Source organism: Enhydra lutris, unplaced genomic scaffold (assembly GCF_002288905.1).
Source record: "Enhydra lutris kenyoni isolate GAN:26980312 unplaced genomic scaffold, ASM228890v2 scaffoldscaffold8, whole genome shotgun sequence".
NCBI classification, from domain to species: Eukaryota; Metazoa; Chordata; class Mammalia; order Carnivora; family Mustelidae; genus Enhydra; species Enhydra lutris.
In genome coordinates, this window is record NW_019154092.1 from 31,016,443 (window position 1) to 31,033,108 (window position 16,666).

General features: G+C 35.4%; 1 protein-coding gene across 4 annotated transcripts in view; it reads left to right on the forward strand.

Moving 5' to 3' along the window:
- The window catches only part of LOC111142579 (KIAA1328 ortholog), a 325,804-nt gene that overhangs the window by 112,231 nt on the left and 196,907 nt on the right, over positions 1-16,666 (forward strand). For 3 of the 4 annotated variants that reach the window (XM_022495863.1, XM_022495865.1, XM_022495867.1), the window contains one exon: positions 4,733-4,860. In XM_022495863.1, the coding sequence (XP_022351571.1) occupies positions 4,733-4,860 (128 nt within the window). The remainder of the gene's footprint in view (positions 1-4,732; positions 4,861-16,666) is intronic. The other variant, XM_022495866.1, reaches the window with a different exon arrangement.

Here is a 16,666-nt window from a genome sequence, read left to right on the forward strand (position 1 = left end):
ACCCTAATTACTTCACATTCATCTCCTAAGAATATTTCTCTTTATGAACCACATTATAATACTTAACAAAATTAGCAGTAATTCCATTATATCAACTGTTGAGTCAATATTTCATTTTCCCTCATTGTCCCAAGAATATCTTTTATAGCTGTTTTCCGCTGAGTTATGGTCCAGTCATGGTCCATGGGTTGCATTTGGTTGTGTCTTCAATCTCTAACCTCCAACCCCCATGACATGGACTCATGTAGAGCTCAAAGAGCTTGAAGAGTACTTTGTGAAATCTCCCAAATTCTGGATTTGTCTGATTGGTTCTTTGTCCTATAATTTGTTCCTTTGTCCTCATTTCTTTGAAATGGGAGTTAGGTTTACAGATTTGATTAAATTCAAATAAAACATTTAGCAAGAATATTTCATAGGCAATATTGCCTACTTTATATATTAGGAGGTATGTGATTTTTTTTTTCACTATTAGTGATCTTAAATTAATTCACTTTGGGTAATGACTACCACATTTCACTCCGGTAGTCATATGAGTCAGTGCTCATATTGTCCCAGATTTGACTAATGAGAGTCTCTTCAGAGTTGCTTCTATTCCATTTTACAAGCCCCCATCTATTTCTCTTCACATACTTTTTTTGCAATATAGCATAGCAACATGTTTCAAGCTTGCTTTGTACTCTCCATACCCCAGAATGGAAATTAGCCATTTTTCCAAGGAGTTGTGGTTCCAGACAAGGAGAATTGTTGTGCTTTTTATTTGTTTTGTTTTTGTTTTTTAGTTTAATGATTCTCCCTTTTTTTCCTGCCATACAGACCTTCCTTCACTGAGTTCTGTATTAAATCAGGATTACTAACTATCAGATCCCAGTATCCAAGGCAAGGGTGGGATGGGGTAAAGGAGTGGTCTTTGATATGCCAGAGGAACGCTTCTAGCTTAAAGCAATCACTTCCTACTTTGGCAGCCTACTAGTAAAATATCCTGTCTCTGGTCCTTCTCCCTCTGCCTCTGATTTTTCTTTTTCTTTCTCCCTATCTCCCTATTTATTCTACGTTGACCTTTACTTGTATTTACCTATATAAAGGATTTTGGAGTTAAGGGTTTAAGCTTTGCAAAATGACCATTTCTGGCAGCCATTTCAGCTAATTAATTTGACGTTTAGGTTTTGATATGATCTTGCTTAATATTAATTTATACTTACTTAAGCAGGTTTCTTTTGCTGATGAGGCTGTGATGACTGCTGTTTCTTTCAGTTCTTGAATGGTGGTTGGCCAGATTACCTGTATGCTATATGTATTTTTTAAGATTTTATTTATTTGTCAGAGAGAGTACGCAAGCTGTGAGAGCAGCAGGCAGAGGGCGAGGCAGAGGGAGAAATAGTCTCCCCACTGAGAAGGAGCCCAAGGCAGGACTCAATACCAGGACCCTGGGATCATGACCTGAGCCGAAGGCAGACCCCTAAGTGACTGAGACACCCAGGCGTCCCTGTATGTTAGATTCTTGTCAGTCATGGTTTGGGTGCACAACTTCCCTTAGATTGGATTTTCTATATCTGTTGCATTCTTTTCTGTCATTTGGCCAGGATTGAGTTAAATAGGTATTTTTTTTCTCACTATACCCTCGCCCCCAAATCAGTGAAGATAGTATTTTACCCACATTTTCCTTACATAAATCTCTCTCTCCAGATTGGGGTGGGCAGTGAAGCCTCATTGTGTTAGGGACGAAGGAAAATTACTGGATTGTGTGGACATACATTTTGGATTTTCCAGGAAAAGGGGAGCATTTCAAAATCTGGTGAATCAAGACAGATATAAAAAACTGATTAAGGATAGGACTGCCTGTTTTTATACTCTGCCACATAGCATGTGTTTAAATGAATTTGCCTATAATTTGTTTTCAAATGCTGACATTTAATTCTTAGGCTGTACAATTGTGCTGGCTTTTTCCAGAGTAAAATTCTTATTCTGTATCCCAGCTAATATGTTCATCTACTATAAACATTACTGCCTATGGTAACAGCCAAGCTAAAAAATTATTTTTATATATATCCTAGCTGGCAGGAACTCTTGGGACCATCACACATCATTCTTGTCTTTTGAAGCTTACTGACAAAAAGCATGGTGATGTAAAACCAGCCTGGTCTGACATAGATTGACTTTGAAATCATATTAGCTTATACAGAACACTGTTCATTCTATTGTTATTGTTTATAAGATACTGAGTATTCAACAAGCTTTTCTAATTAATGTATTCTTTAAACTTAGTAACCTACCCTTTTATTAGAACCGTTCCTCTTCTATAAGCTGTCTCTGGCTCCTTTTTTTGTTAAAGGTTAATAATGAGAATAATGAAGCAATTGGTTATTTATGCAGTCATGATTGGCAAAAGTTATTAGAACAGGAACCTGCCCAGAGGCGATGATTAGGTTATGAAAATGTTAAGGAATACTGAAACCAGTCACCATTTTTGACATTTACGAAATACTGTTCCCACCCTTAATCACGATGACCTGTTATAAAAGAATTTATACAGAATAATCTCATTGGACAGTAATTTCTATACCAACAGCATACATTATTTAGTGCAAAGGGGGAGATTTGGAAATGATCTCAGAGAAAATTGGGCCTGGGGAGGAAATTACCACAATGAGAAGAAACAGAACTCTCTCTTGGGCGGAACTGTCTCCCACACACCTGATCTACAAAGTTAGGTGACCTTTCCAATTAGCATCTTCATCTTGAGCACTTTGCAAGTTTGAGGAGCTATAGAGGAGGATATCTCTAGTTAGGCTGCTGTGTTCTTCATATTAGACTGTGAAAAATGTAGAGAGATATATGGGCAGAAAATTTCCTGATGATGGTTTTATTAATGAAACACTGACTTAATTGACATTATAGAAAAACAAAATAAGACAAAAACCTAATCATAATTCCTTTATGTTTAGTATGGTTAGAACTTTCTTTGTAGATTAGGCACTAATTTTTACCACAGCACTATTATCACTTCTACTCTGCATTTTTTGTAGCAGTTTTATTAAGATAGAGTACATACAATAAGATTTGCCCTTTTGAAGTGTGCAGTTCAATCTATGACCATACCACCCTGAACGCACCTAGTCTGGTCTGAAGTGTGTAATTCATTGGTTTTGAGAATATTCCCAAAGCTGTGTGAACACAACTGTCTAATTCCAAAACATATACATTACCTACCCCACAGAACCAGTACCCATCAGCAGTTGCTCCCTATTCTCCCTCGCCCACCCCAGCTGCTAGCAAACACTAATGTACCCTCTGTCTATATGGATTTGCCTAATCTGGACATTTTTTCCCTTCAGCTTTTCTCATGTAATATGTACTTCAGAAAATTGGGGAAGAGGACAGAAAGTGAACATGGATGAATTAAAAAAATAAAATGTGATCTTGTATACTTAAAACCGAGTATTCTTTCCCCTAGTTCATTAGAATAGGTATTTAAAACAACGGCAAAACCCCCGTATCTTTATATACATAAAATCATACAATATGTGGCCTTTCATGTCTGTCTTCGTTAGCATAATGTACTCAAAGTTCATCCATATTGTAGCATGTAGCAATACTTTGTTTCCTTTTATTTTCCTTTTATGGCTGAAGAGTATTCTATTGTATAGATATACCACATTTAGTTTATCTATTAATACTTGATGATATTTGAGTTGTTTTCACTTCTTCACTATTTTGAAGAATGCTGCCCTGAATATTCATGTACAGGTTTTTATATGGACTTCTGTCTTTTATTCTCTTGTGTTTATACCTAAATGTGCAATTGCTGAGTCATACGTAACTCAATGCCTAACTTTTGAGGGGACTGCTAAATTATTTTCCGAAACAGCAGTGCCATGTTACATTCCCATTAGCAATATAAGAGGGTTGTAATTTTTCTACATCCTTGTCAAAGCTTTTTATTGTCAGTCTTTTTGATGACAACCATCCTGGTAGATGCAAAGTGGTATCTCATATTGTGGTCTTGATTTGCATTTTCCTAATGTTTAATGATATTGGGTATATTTTCTTGTGCTGCTTGGACATTTGTATATCTTGAGAAATGTCTATTCAAGTTCATTGCCCATTTTTAATTACATTAAGTAGTTCCTTACTGTTGAACCATACAAGGTCCTTATATATTCTGAATACCAGTCTCTTACCATCTCTATGATTGGCAAATATTTTCTCTCATTCTAGAGGTTGTTTTTTCAATTTCTTAATAGTGTCCTTTGAACCAAAAGTAGGTTTTTTGTTTTATTTTTAAAATTTTGAAGTCCAATTTCTATATTTATTCTTTGGTTTCTGTGTTTTCAGGTGACCATTGCCTAATCCAAGGTTACAAAGATTTACTTTTATGAGTTTTACAGTTTTAGCTCTTATGTTTAGGTCACTGATCCATTTTCAGTTAGTTTTAGTGTATGGTGTGAGATAGGAGTCTAAATTCATTCTTTTGCATGTTTGTTTTTATTCATTTACATGTAAAGATTTCAGAGAGAAATTTCTGTTCAAATGAGATGGCCGTTGCTACTCTCTTTGTGAATTATTGTTTTCATGATTTTTTTTTTGGTAGATATATGTACTGTGTTCATCTACTTGTGCTCTCACATACGGTTGCATTTTTGTCTCTCCTTTGTTTACTGGAATCTGAAAAGCAGTACTGATAGATACAGTTTGAATCAGCTTATTCGTTTTTTCCCTTAATTTGCAATCTCACCTCTTCAGCTACAGTATAGAGAATGCCAAGAACTTCTAAGTCTCTATCAGAAATATCTATCAGAACAGCAAGAGAAGCTCACCATGTCTCTCTCAGAACTTGGTGCTGCTAGAATGCAGGAACAACAGGTAAGCATCTTTATTCTTACCTTTTCTTGACTTTAATGGATTAGCAAGATGTCAGAAGAAGCATTTGCCTTTACTTTGAGTCACAGAATATAACATTGTCTTAAAGCATGTAAGTATATCATGTGATTGAATTGTGTCATTTACTTTTTTTTTTTTTTTCATCTCCTGTTCCTGGGGCCCAAAGGTCAGGAATGATTACTTGAAGCAGGCTGTGGGTCAGTGAGAAAGCTCCTAGTTGTCTGAAACCACAGCAGAAATGGTAAAGAAAACTCAGTACTCTGTTGCTTAATGGAGAAGATCACATGGGCTATTTGCTACCCATTGTCCTTATGGAAAACACTAATGAGCCTTTCCTAACTCACGTTTACATTTTTAGAATAATAAAGTGACTTGGTGCCTTATAAGATCTTTAATTGGAGAAAACTGAAATATTTTGCATGATTTTATATTTGTATGTATATACTAATCACATAAGTATGTATGAGAGTCTTCATATATAACATCTACATACATATCATTAAATGGTATATATTGTATAATTAAATGTTCAGAACCCTGCCAGTGGTAATGTGAAACAAGCTCTAAAAACTTACTTCTTGCCCTCTAGCAAGTGACACTTTGTATCTTTTTCATATCCAAATGAGTTTAAATCTTCAAATGGATGAGAATAGTAAGTGTTATATACTAAAACATTGTAGAAGATACTGTGCAGTAGGGCGTAAGCCATTCATATTAAAGCCTGGCTTATGTGCTAACATGTTATCTCCCCCTTGTGAATAATATCAGGTCCTGTGAATGGTTTTTTGCAACGCTTCTAAAGAACATCATTGCTGTTTAGCCTAGAGACCACTACCTCAGATAAGTTAAGAATTTGGGCCAAGAAAACTTCAGTTTTGAACTTGAAGTTTAGACTCATAGAAAGGTTAAGATAATAAATAATAATTTTGCTGGAATGTTATGTAGCTCAGACTTATAACATATCCTTGTTTTGAAGTCACAACATTGATAAGAAGCGGCCTCACCTGGCTGGTTTGGTCAGTAGAGCATGCAGCTCTTGATCTCGGGCTGGTGAGTTCAAGCAAAAAATGGCCAAAGTATGAACGGCTTATTTGTATCCTAACTTGAAATCGTTTCTTTTGTTCTGTTTTCTGAAAAACCTAGATGAGGCAGAGGCTGGTGGCAGCTAATCTTGATGGTCTGGCTGGATGTTCCCTGCCACTTTGAAAGCAGGGCAGGCAGTTTTTAAGGTGGTCCTTCTGTGTTGTTCTCCGGTAGGTTGGAGAAAATTGTACCACAAAGATCAGATTTCTGACCTTTATTCTTGTATTGCCACTCCTTCCCTCTGTATGACAAAGGTGTGTTGGGGGCACAAAAATGAAGGGCAGCCCATTTTTCAAGAATGTTGGAGGGGAGGAAGAGGGTTTTTCAGTTGCCAGTGTAGAGCCTTAGGACCTTAAAGATAGAGACTGAGAGTCAAGGAATAATCATAAGACAGCTCTGAAGACATCCAGGGGCCTCGAAAGACTTCTAGATAAGTAAGCCTCACTTTTTTTTTTTTTAATCTACTTCTGCAATTGGGGGGAATCAAACTTTCTCGGCATTAATGTTTTATGTTTAAGTTAGTGATTTTTAGAGGTTTCACTGAGACCCATCATAATTAACACTGACTAACCTTAACTTTGAAGAATAAAACTAAAAAAATCACTAATGATAGAATGAAGATGTTGGCCAAATACATGGAGAGAGCACTCTCAAAAATAAAACAAAAAAAAAAGATACTTTTTAATTTTCATTTTGACTTAGTCATGAGAAAATTTTAAAGCCATGTTTTCGGGATGTGCCTAATAGTCAAGTCATTATGTCTTATGTGCAATGAAAATGAAATTCAAGTCACTTATGGGCTCTGCCATTTGAATTTAGAGAGGGAATATAAGTTTCTTTTTGAATGCCAACTGGAGATTGTCATCTTGCCTCCTATGTAATCTATTTTGTTGTGACAGACTTCTTTTACCTGAACAAAGGTAAACACCTTCTCATTTCCTTTCATAGGAATTGGGTAAGTTTGGTCAACAAGTTTGTTTTATGTCAGGAAGGGCATCACTGTAATAACTCTGCTCCTGAATGAGGATGTCAGGTAAATATTAAATTTTATTTGTTCTCAAAATAAAGTATTTTTTAAATTTAACTGATGTTCAGATTTTGTGATGGAGATGGCAGCAGTTCATTTTTCATGAGGCATTTATTTGACTTTAAGAGACTTTATGTTTCTTCTTTGCATTGTTGGCATCTGGCTCAATTTGCATGTAAATTTTGCTTATAGTTTAATTAAATCCACAGTGCTCCAGAAGAATGCCCTACGTATGATTTTCTTCTTTGACTTCTGCCATTTCCTTGAAACTACTCCATTTACAAGGTGAATGTTTTCCTTGTTTCTCCCTCATCCTCTTTCTTGCTATGCCTCAAAGGTAAATTTTCTCATTTATTTAGCCTGGATTCATTGTGGATTCTAGAAATATTTTTCACTTGTTCTATTTAAATATTTCATCGATGTGTTTCATTTCTTCATTTCCCTATCTTAAAAAGTAATTCTTACCCATAGTATAACCATGGTCTTGGATATGGGAGGATCTAGTAACTATAGTTCTGTCCAATGTACATTTTAGAGTATAGCTTTTCTTATCACAGTTGAGTGTTATTTCTCTTTTGTGAATCTGAACTTAATGTTACCTCAAACTATGATGCTTATAACTTCTACTTTAGTCTTGATAGGCTCTACCACTTTAGAAATGTTACAGTATTTCTGAAGTATTCTTTATATGAAGAGAAAGCCTAGGTAGCATTTTGAGTAGCTTCTCCCACTGTCACTCAAAAATGTTGGTATGTAAGCCTACCTAATTGTTTTTCTTACCTCTTCATTTTTTTTGTCAAGAAGATATAAAAAGGAAGATTTGGAATCTTCTTGAGATTTCCCCTTTTCTATAAATTGGACAAAATCATTATTACTTTTCAGCCATGGGCAGTAGATATTAATGAATCTCTGCTGTTCTGATCTGGTAAAAGGCCTTTTATAGAAACTTTTCCATCTTGTTCATAATTACTTGTTCCATGTTTCTTAATTTGGGTCTGGGTCATGGATTGAACAGAATTTGAAAAATACTAAAGATAAATCATTGCTGAGTGTATGTTTAATGTTTCTCAGTGGTTTCTACTACTGTTGTCTCCATAGTTTTGTAAAAAGAGTTTTTGTTGTGCTTAGGGCCACAGTACCTTAGGACTACTTCCTATTCGTGATTACTTTCATCTATTTTTTTGGCTAAATTTTTCTTGTTGTTGTTTAACTACCATATGTAGTCATGTGGCAGTTGAGTTCCTTACCATTTTAATTCTAATTTTATTCATTTTAATGAGTTTTTAATGTGTAATATTTATTTTATTTCCACCTAGTACTAAGCTACCTTTAAATTTGTTATAAGAAGCCCAAATTTTATTGGCAGTCCAGAAGTTTCACCAAACTTCTGACAAACCAAATCAAAGAAAAAGTCATGCTTTTTTGGATATCTATAACAGAATGTCTGCCTCAATGTACTAAGCTCCTCACAGAATAAAAGATCTATAGAGATAACAAGAATATGATTAACAGCTGACTTCTCATCAGAAACAGTGGAGGAAAGAGGCAGTAAGTTGGCATAGACAGACAAAGAGCTAAAGAGGGCGGAGTGAGGGGTGCTGGGGAACAACCTAGCAGTCAAGGAAAGCTATCCTTCAAAAGTGAAGATGAGATAAAGACAGTCCTAAATTAAAAAAGACTGAGAGAGCTGGTGCTAGCTTACCTGCCTTACAATATATACTAATAGAAGTTTGTTCATATGAAAAGAAATGACATAAAATGGTGATTCAAATTCACTAAGAAATAGAGCACTGGTGAAAGTAATTATGTATCCTTCTTTTCCTAAATAGCTTAAAAGATACCTGAATAAAACAATAATTAGAAAACTGTATCACTGAGTTTATAAGATATAAAGATGGTATGTGTGTGTATTTGCACAAGGGGAAGAGAGTAGAAGAGAGCTATATTGGAGAAAGTTTTTTGTTAATGGGATAAAACTCTTTATTCATAAATAATATGATCTTGTATGTAGAAAATCTTATAGAATCGGAAAAAAACCTGATAGAGCTAATGAATGAGTTCAGCAAGGTTGCAGGATACAAGATCAATAGGCAAAAATAAATTTTATTTCTCTTTACTACCAATGAACAACTTAAAAAATGGATATATATTTAATAAAAGCAGTGTAAGACTTACACACTGAAAACAACAAAACATTGCTGAGAGAAATTAAAGATCTAAATAAATGGTATTCCATGTTTATGGATTGCAAGACTGAAGGCTGTTAAAGTGTCAGTTCTTTCCAAGTTAATCTGTAGATTCATTGCAGTTTCTATGAGCTTTCCAGCAGATTTTGATAATTTGGTTTTTGCAAAAATTGATAAGGTGATAAAATTTATATGGAATTACAAAGGAATAAGAATAGCTGAAAACAATTTTGAGGAAGAAGAGCAAATTTGAAGATTATTCTTTCCAATTTCAAAATTTACTCTAAAGCTACAGTATAATAAAAATTTAACCTAACTCACATGACTTTTCCCCCTTGCCAAAATCACACAACCACAAGGAATGTATTCTGTCAACAACCTGTAAGAGTTGGAAGCAGGTTGTTCTCAAGATATTCCAGATTAGAGCCCAGTCCAGCTGACATCTTCCAGTCTTATGAGAAACCAAGCAGAGAACCTAACCAAGCCTGCCTGGACTTCTGACTTACAAAACTATGAACTAATGAATTTGTGGTTTATTTTAAACCACTGCATTTGTGGCAATTAGTTATGCAGAAATAGAAAACAAGACATACAGTATTCACAATAGCATGGTTCATGCCATCTATATCATGGGCATATAGATCAATGCAACAGAACTATGAATTCAGAAATAAACTCTAGCAATTATGGTAAATGATTTTCAACAAAGATGCTCATGCAGTTCATTGGGAAAAAAATGTTTTCAGCAGGCATTGATAGGACAATTGGACACTTACAGAAAAGATAAATTTAGACTCTTTATACCATCCACAAAATTTTTTTTTAACCATCCACAAAGACTAACTTCAACGTTATTCCAACATTAAGAAAACCTTTTTTTGAAACCTAACTTCAGATACTAATTTTTTTCAGTACCAGTTTTGTTTTCTTTAAGTGCAGTGCTCTTTTATGTATATTGCAGTAACCATCTGAACTTAAACACTGATCACAATATATCATTGAGTCTTATATAATTAATAGTAACCACAAGTACTGCCTTTAAATAAGGATAAAAGTACTATTCTATGGTACATGTAAGACTTATACACTGAAAACAACAAAACATTGCTGAGAGAAATTAAAGATCTAAATAAAGATCTAAATAAAATTCTTAATAAGAAAGAAAAAAATCTAGTGGATGTTCTGAGATTCCAGTAACTGCAAAACTCAAGAGATTCCAGAACAGTGCCTGGAGCTTTGCTCTTCAGAACCGTATTAAGACCATTTCAAAATGCCTGGGTGTCTTGCTGGTAAATTCAGTGTGCTTATAGGTTTGTTTCCCAAATCCACTCTAAAAGCTCAACCTTGGGGTGCCTGGGTGGCTCAGTGGTGTAAAGCCTCTGCCTTTGGCTCAGGTCATGATCCAGAGTCCTGGGATCGAGCCAGGCATCGGGCTCTCTGCTCAGCAGGGATCCTGCTCTCCCCCCATCCCCTACCTGCCTCTCTGCCTACTTGTGATCTCTGTCTGTCAAATAAATTAATTAAATCTTTAAAAAAAAATAAAAATAAAAGCTGTAACCTTAAGAAATAATGCTAATCAATAAAATATATACTTTTAATAGCCAAAGAAAAAGAGTAAGAAATGCTTGACAGGTTGGTGCACTTAATAAATCTGTTACTGTATCAGACATGTTGCAAAGATTTTCTCTTTTAGAGGGAATTAATATTAAAGTGTGGTCCATTTGTATGAATCATAATGATAATGAAGGTCCTCAAGTCCCAGCAAACTTTGTTGACCTGTGGCATACTGTGCATGAATTTTGAATTGTAAGATGACTGTGCCTATTAAATTTCTTTGCCACCATGAATTGTGAGGATTAGGCTAAGGCAAACAATTAGAAGGGTAGTTATTTATCTCCCACCACCACCACCTAATCAAATACATTTTTACGCCCAGTCCATGGGATTTTGGCTTGTCTACTCTTCTGATGTCCTTTACCCAAAAAGTAAAGTTAAAATGTGGCAGAATTTAAAATATTATTGTAAAAAAACCAGGTAATATAAAGAATATGCCTGAGAGAGAGGAGGGAGAGACAGAGACCAGAGAACATAATGCTTTATCAAAATGCAGAAAAATTTGCTGAAATGTAAGTTAGGAGAACTCCAATAAAGAACATGAGAAGTCTGAATACTTGGTCACATTTACTAACTCTGACTCACTGCATGTTACTGATCTTTTAAAGAGTAAGTTATATTACTTTAGGAAATTATAACTCAAAGCATAGAGTAAAGGCAAACCTATAGACAGTAAAAAGATCAATGATTGCCTGGGGTCAGTGGGAGGGGAGAAATAAATAGGTAGAGCATTTCTCAAAGCCCATGGAACTCTATAACACAGAGACACAAAGAGTAAACCCTAATGTAAACTATGGATTTTGTGAACTTCAGGTATGCATCAGTATTGATTAATCAGTTGTGACAAATAAACTACACTTACAGAAGATGTTAAAAATCAGGGAAACATGAGGTAAAGAGAGGCTGTATATCTTGTCTAAAAATTTTTAAATCTACTTTTCAATTTAAAATGCTTTAAAAAGTCTATTAATGTAAAAAAATACAACGAAAATAAAATGCAGGGTATAATACACTCTAAAGTTGTTACCAAAATTTGTTTACTCTTCTTAATGAACTATGTTCTCCTGGCTGTTGGCTGGAATGTCACAAGTTACTTAACTGGAGAGCAAACATAGCCATCTAGTATCTGTATTTTTAAGCTTAATTTTATTTTTCATATTTAATACGTGTAACAAGATTTAATCCATGCAACAAGACTGTGAGATAATCCTTCTTTGAAAGTAGTATATTATCTCTTCTTTCTAACAAATATCCACAAAATTTAATGGCTTAAAATACACATTTATTTTCTCACAGTTTCTGTGGGTCAGAAATTCAGTCAAGTCTTAGGTGGTTCTTAGGTGGTCTCTTGCAGGCTGCAATGAAGGTGTTGACAGAGGCTGTGTTCTTATGTGAAGGCTTGACCAAGGAGGGGTAGAATCTGCTTCCATGCACATCACATAGTGGTTGGCAGAAGTCAGTTTCTTACAGGTTTTTGGACTGTAGGCCTCCGAGCTGGCTAATGGCTGGAGGCTACCCTCAGTTCCTTGCTGTGTATGCCTCTCCAGGGTGGCTTCTTGTTTCATCAAAATGTACAAGCCAAGAAGGTGATAGAGTCTACTAACGAGACAGAAGTTGCCATTTTATGTACCCTAATAGAAGGAGTGATCTTTCATCACTTTTGCTATATTAGAGGCAAGTCATAGGTCCTGGTACACATAAAAGGAGATGATCACACACAAGAGCAAGAATCCCAGGAAACAGGGATCATTGGGTTCATCTGAGAAGCCGCTTGCCATAGTCAAGAAGTTAAGCAGGTTGTATACCACAGCGGTATTTGAGTATCTGTCTGGAAATTTATTAAACTCTTGGGGCATATTTCTCTAGGTAGGATTCTAGATTGTTTTGTGAAAGTTTATATCTTTATTTTCAGTTGTCTATAGTCTTGATTTTTCTCATACTTAAATATATGAATTTTGTGCTAGAGAAGTCATGGTGGCTGTCCAATCTGCAGAATGGATTATCTTTACTAGTTCTTAAATATTTTACTTTTCAGTATATTTTCCCCATTATCTCATTAATTATGGCCTTTTTGTCATTTATTCGAACACTTATACTAATTACCATAGACCATTTCCTACCAATTTGAGAGAAAAGATCAGTTTCTATACACCCCATTGAAAGTCATGCATACCTAACTCAGATCTTCAAATAAGGCTAATTGAATAATAATAAATAAATATTTGGGGAAATACTGTATGTCTCATAATCACTGAAAACCAAATCAACATGAAAGACATATATTGACTATTGTCTTAATGTTAATTTTTTCAAATCAAATTATTTGATAATTGGTACTGAGTGCAGTCTTTCACATACTTGAATATTCCACAAGTATTTTTCAAACCAGAAAGTCTATTTTTCAGTGCAAACTAGACACCAGTACTTGACTATTGACTTTAAGAAATAGGTTTTCTTCTAGTTGGTTGCAAATTCAAAATTAAATCTGAAAAATATTTAAACCGATAATACAGTATCAACAACATTGAACCTTGTATGTTCTCTACATTAGATATGATTGGTATACATGGACAAAATATGTTGAACAACTTAGGTTATGGTCACTTTTTGTGGAGTCAACGTTGTTTGCCCTTGTATCTGACTATTTTGATATTTTTTTTCTCAGCCCTACATCTCAGAATGCTATTTTGTTTATTTCAAGTGGCTCAAAGAGTGTGCCAGCTGTCATAGGTCATCATGTAATAGGAAAGGGAATCTAATACTAAACAGATTGTCTATTACATGATTCCATGTAATAGGAATGAGGTATCTAAAATAGTGAAATTCTTATAAACAAAGTAAAATGGTGGATGTGCTGGGGGAGAGGAGGAAATCAGGTAGTTAGTTTTCAACGGATATAGAGTTTTACTTTTGCAAGATGAAAAAGTTTTAGAGTTCTGTTATACAATAATGTATATGACTAAAACTAGTGTATTTTATCTTTAGAAGTGGTTAAGATGGTTTGATTTTGTCTGTGATTTTGACCACAATTAAAAATAAATAGATTGGGGCGCCTGGGTGGCTCAGTGGGTTAAGCCGCTGCCTTCGGCTCAGGTCATGATCTCAGGGTCCTGGGATCGAGTCCCGCATCGGGCTCTCTGCTCAGCAGGGAGCCTGCTTCCCTCTCTCTCTCTCTCTGCCTGCCTCTCTGTCTACTTGTGATCTCTCTCTGTCAAATAAACAAATAAAAAAAAAAAAATCTTTAAAAATAAATAAATAAATAAATAGATTGTGTCAGCCCAGGAATGAATGAATTTTTACTCATGAAACAGAAAGTCTTGATCTGGAACCAGGTCTATTGACTGCAGTATATAAGCAGTCACAATAGTCATACTTGATTTTATAGAGGTAGCAACATCCTGCTCATATAACAAGTCTAAGTGCAGAAGAGAGAATTGGCCTACTTTTTATTATTACATTGATATTAGACTACCATCCATCTATTCTCTTTCTAAGCTGGGCTTTTTATCAAGGGCCAAGGTACCAGCTGGGAGAATTCCTAAATACCCTTTTCCCCCATTTTGGATGGGATTACTGACATTCATATATCAAGTATCACTGACAAAGGTATATCACAGCACCCTCCAAGTAAATATAGTATCTCAGAAAATATAATATCTCTCTTATTTACGGAGTCAGACTTTCTCATAACTTCTCTTCCTTCAAACGCCTGCTAACTAAGATAAACTTCAAACATTCTTGTTACCCGATTTTTAGTCTTTTTTTACTCAACGAACATTAAATTATTTCTTCCCTTAACTTTTTATTTGAACCCTTGCTAGCCTGTTTGCTGCTGCTTTCAAATTAATATGGTTTTGAGCCTTAGCATATTATTTGATTGGTTAATTCTGTCATTATAATAATAACACTCATTAACTGATTGAAATTTTAAAGTTCATGTCAATGTGTAAAGATTAATTTTCTCAAATGGGAGAAAGAAAAGTGGAACAAATAGGTTAAGATGGAATTGTTTATTTGGGCACCTACTATGTGCTCACTGTTTTGAGTGTTCTGGATACAGATCCTGCCTTCATGGGCCATATAATCTCAAAAGACAATTTAACAAGGAAAAAAGAAATTTCAGATAATAACAAGGCTATGTGACAGAGAGTGACTGGGTAGGGCATACATGGATGAGCCCGTTGAGAATACAATATAAAAAGAAAAATAGAGGTACAAGATAGCCATTAAAGGAAGAAGAAAACTCAGTAAGAGGAAAGGCATATAAATAGGTCATGAGACCAGTTTATGAGACCAGTTTGATGTCACCAAATACATAACTTCAGGAGATTAGAAAATGTGTCAGTTGCCCATCACAAAACCTAGAGGAAGGGTTTGTGCAGAAGTCAGAGCTGACTGAAAAGAGCTGCTAAGATTTGCCCAGATCATTAGCCTCTTTTATGAAGCCATACCTATGAGGCTTTCAGCTCATTTTGATAATTGCTGTGGCTATTACCTTCCTTTTTATTAGTATCATTTTTCTCTGGTCCATTGCTAAACCTTTTCTGTCACTGCTCATTATTTACACTTGTTTCTTTCTTTTTTCCCTTTGTTCTTGGCTTCTCCTTATTTCCCTCCAAGTCTGTTGATGTTTTTCAAGTTCCGATCAGTCTCTCTCTGGCTTTTCTTTCCTTCCTACCATCAGTCGTCCTGCTCATTCAGAGAAGCTTATGTTGTGCACGGTCACTTGCAGATGGAAGACTTATTAAAATTAAATAAAGGTCTTCACCTGTGACTACATGCCAAAATTACTTCATTATCTGTCTCATTACTTCCACTGCCAGTACTCAATGTCACACAATCTTGTGGCTACTGTCCCTGCCATTTTTTTATTTTCTTGATTTTTCTTTGGTTAAGAGTCATTTGCCATATTCACTTTTGTAATCATAGAATTTAAGGATTACTTTGGTGCAATTCAGAGATGTAAGTAAACAGCCAGCTGTGCATGCTGCTATTACCTGCTACACAGAGGTGACCTCATTATCTTTATCATAGTCTTAATGGCCCTCGTTAGTCAGTCTGAGTAAGCACAAAACCTGTTTTCATTCCTAGTTTAAAGAGGGTTACAGAAGGGAAGGGGTAGGAGGGTGGAAATAACCGGATGGTGGGTATTAAGGAGGGCATGTGTTGTGATGAGCACTGGGTGTTACATGCAACTAATGAATTGTTGAACACTACCTCAGAAACTAATGATATACTATATGTTGGCTAACTGAACATAATCAAAACAAAACAAAAAAATTCACAAGAAAAAAATAAAGATTTTCCAGTACTTCCACTTCCAGACAGGATAGAATAACTGCAACTAAATATAGGCACTAGAACAGATGGAAAACTAGACAGAATATATTATACAATGGTTTTCAAAATATTAGACATTAGACACTGGAGAATGTGATCCCTGAAAGAGGAGAAACAATCTAGATGAGCCATACAATTGCTGAAGAATGCTACCCAGAGGGAGATTCCAACTAGCAAGGCAGAGAGGGGAAACCCAAGCAGGGACTGGTGGTTTCCAGACTGTGAGAAAATGGAGCTGGGAGCTTGAGGAGGCCAAAATAGTGTGAAATTGCAAGGCAGAACACCAGTAAAGGGAAAGCTGCAATGAGAGATTTCTCCAGAGATTGGCAGAGGGCCTCTCTCAAGTTTTAAACTAAGCAATGATGAATGCATAAGTATGAAAAAAACTAATGAGTCTGGAGAAAGAACCACCAAAAGAGGAAAAAGCCTTGGAACTTACAGCAGGCTGAGTATAGATACTGCTCCTACCAGCCAGACTGGGATCAGCTACAGTACGCAGAAAGGTATTTGTTCAGTAGAGGGATAGAAACAACCCTAG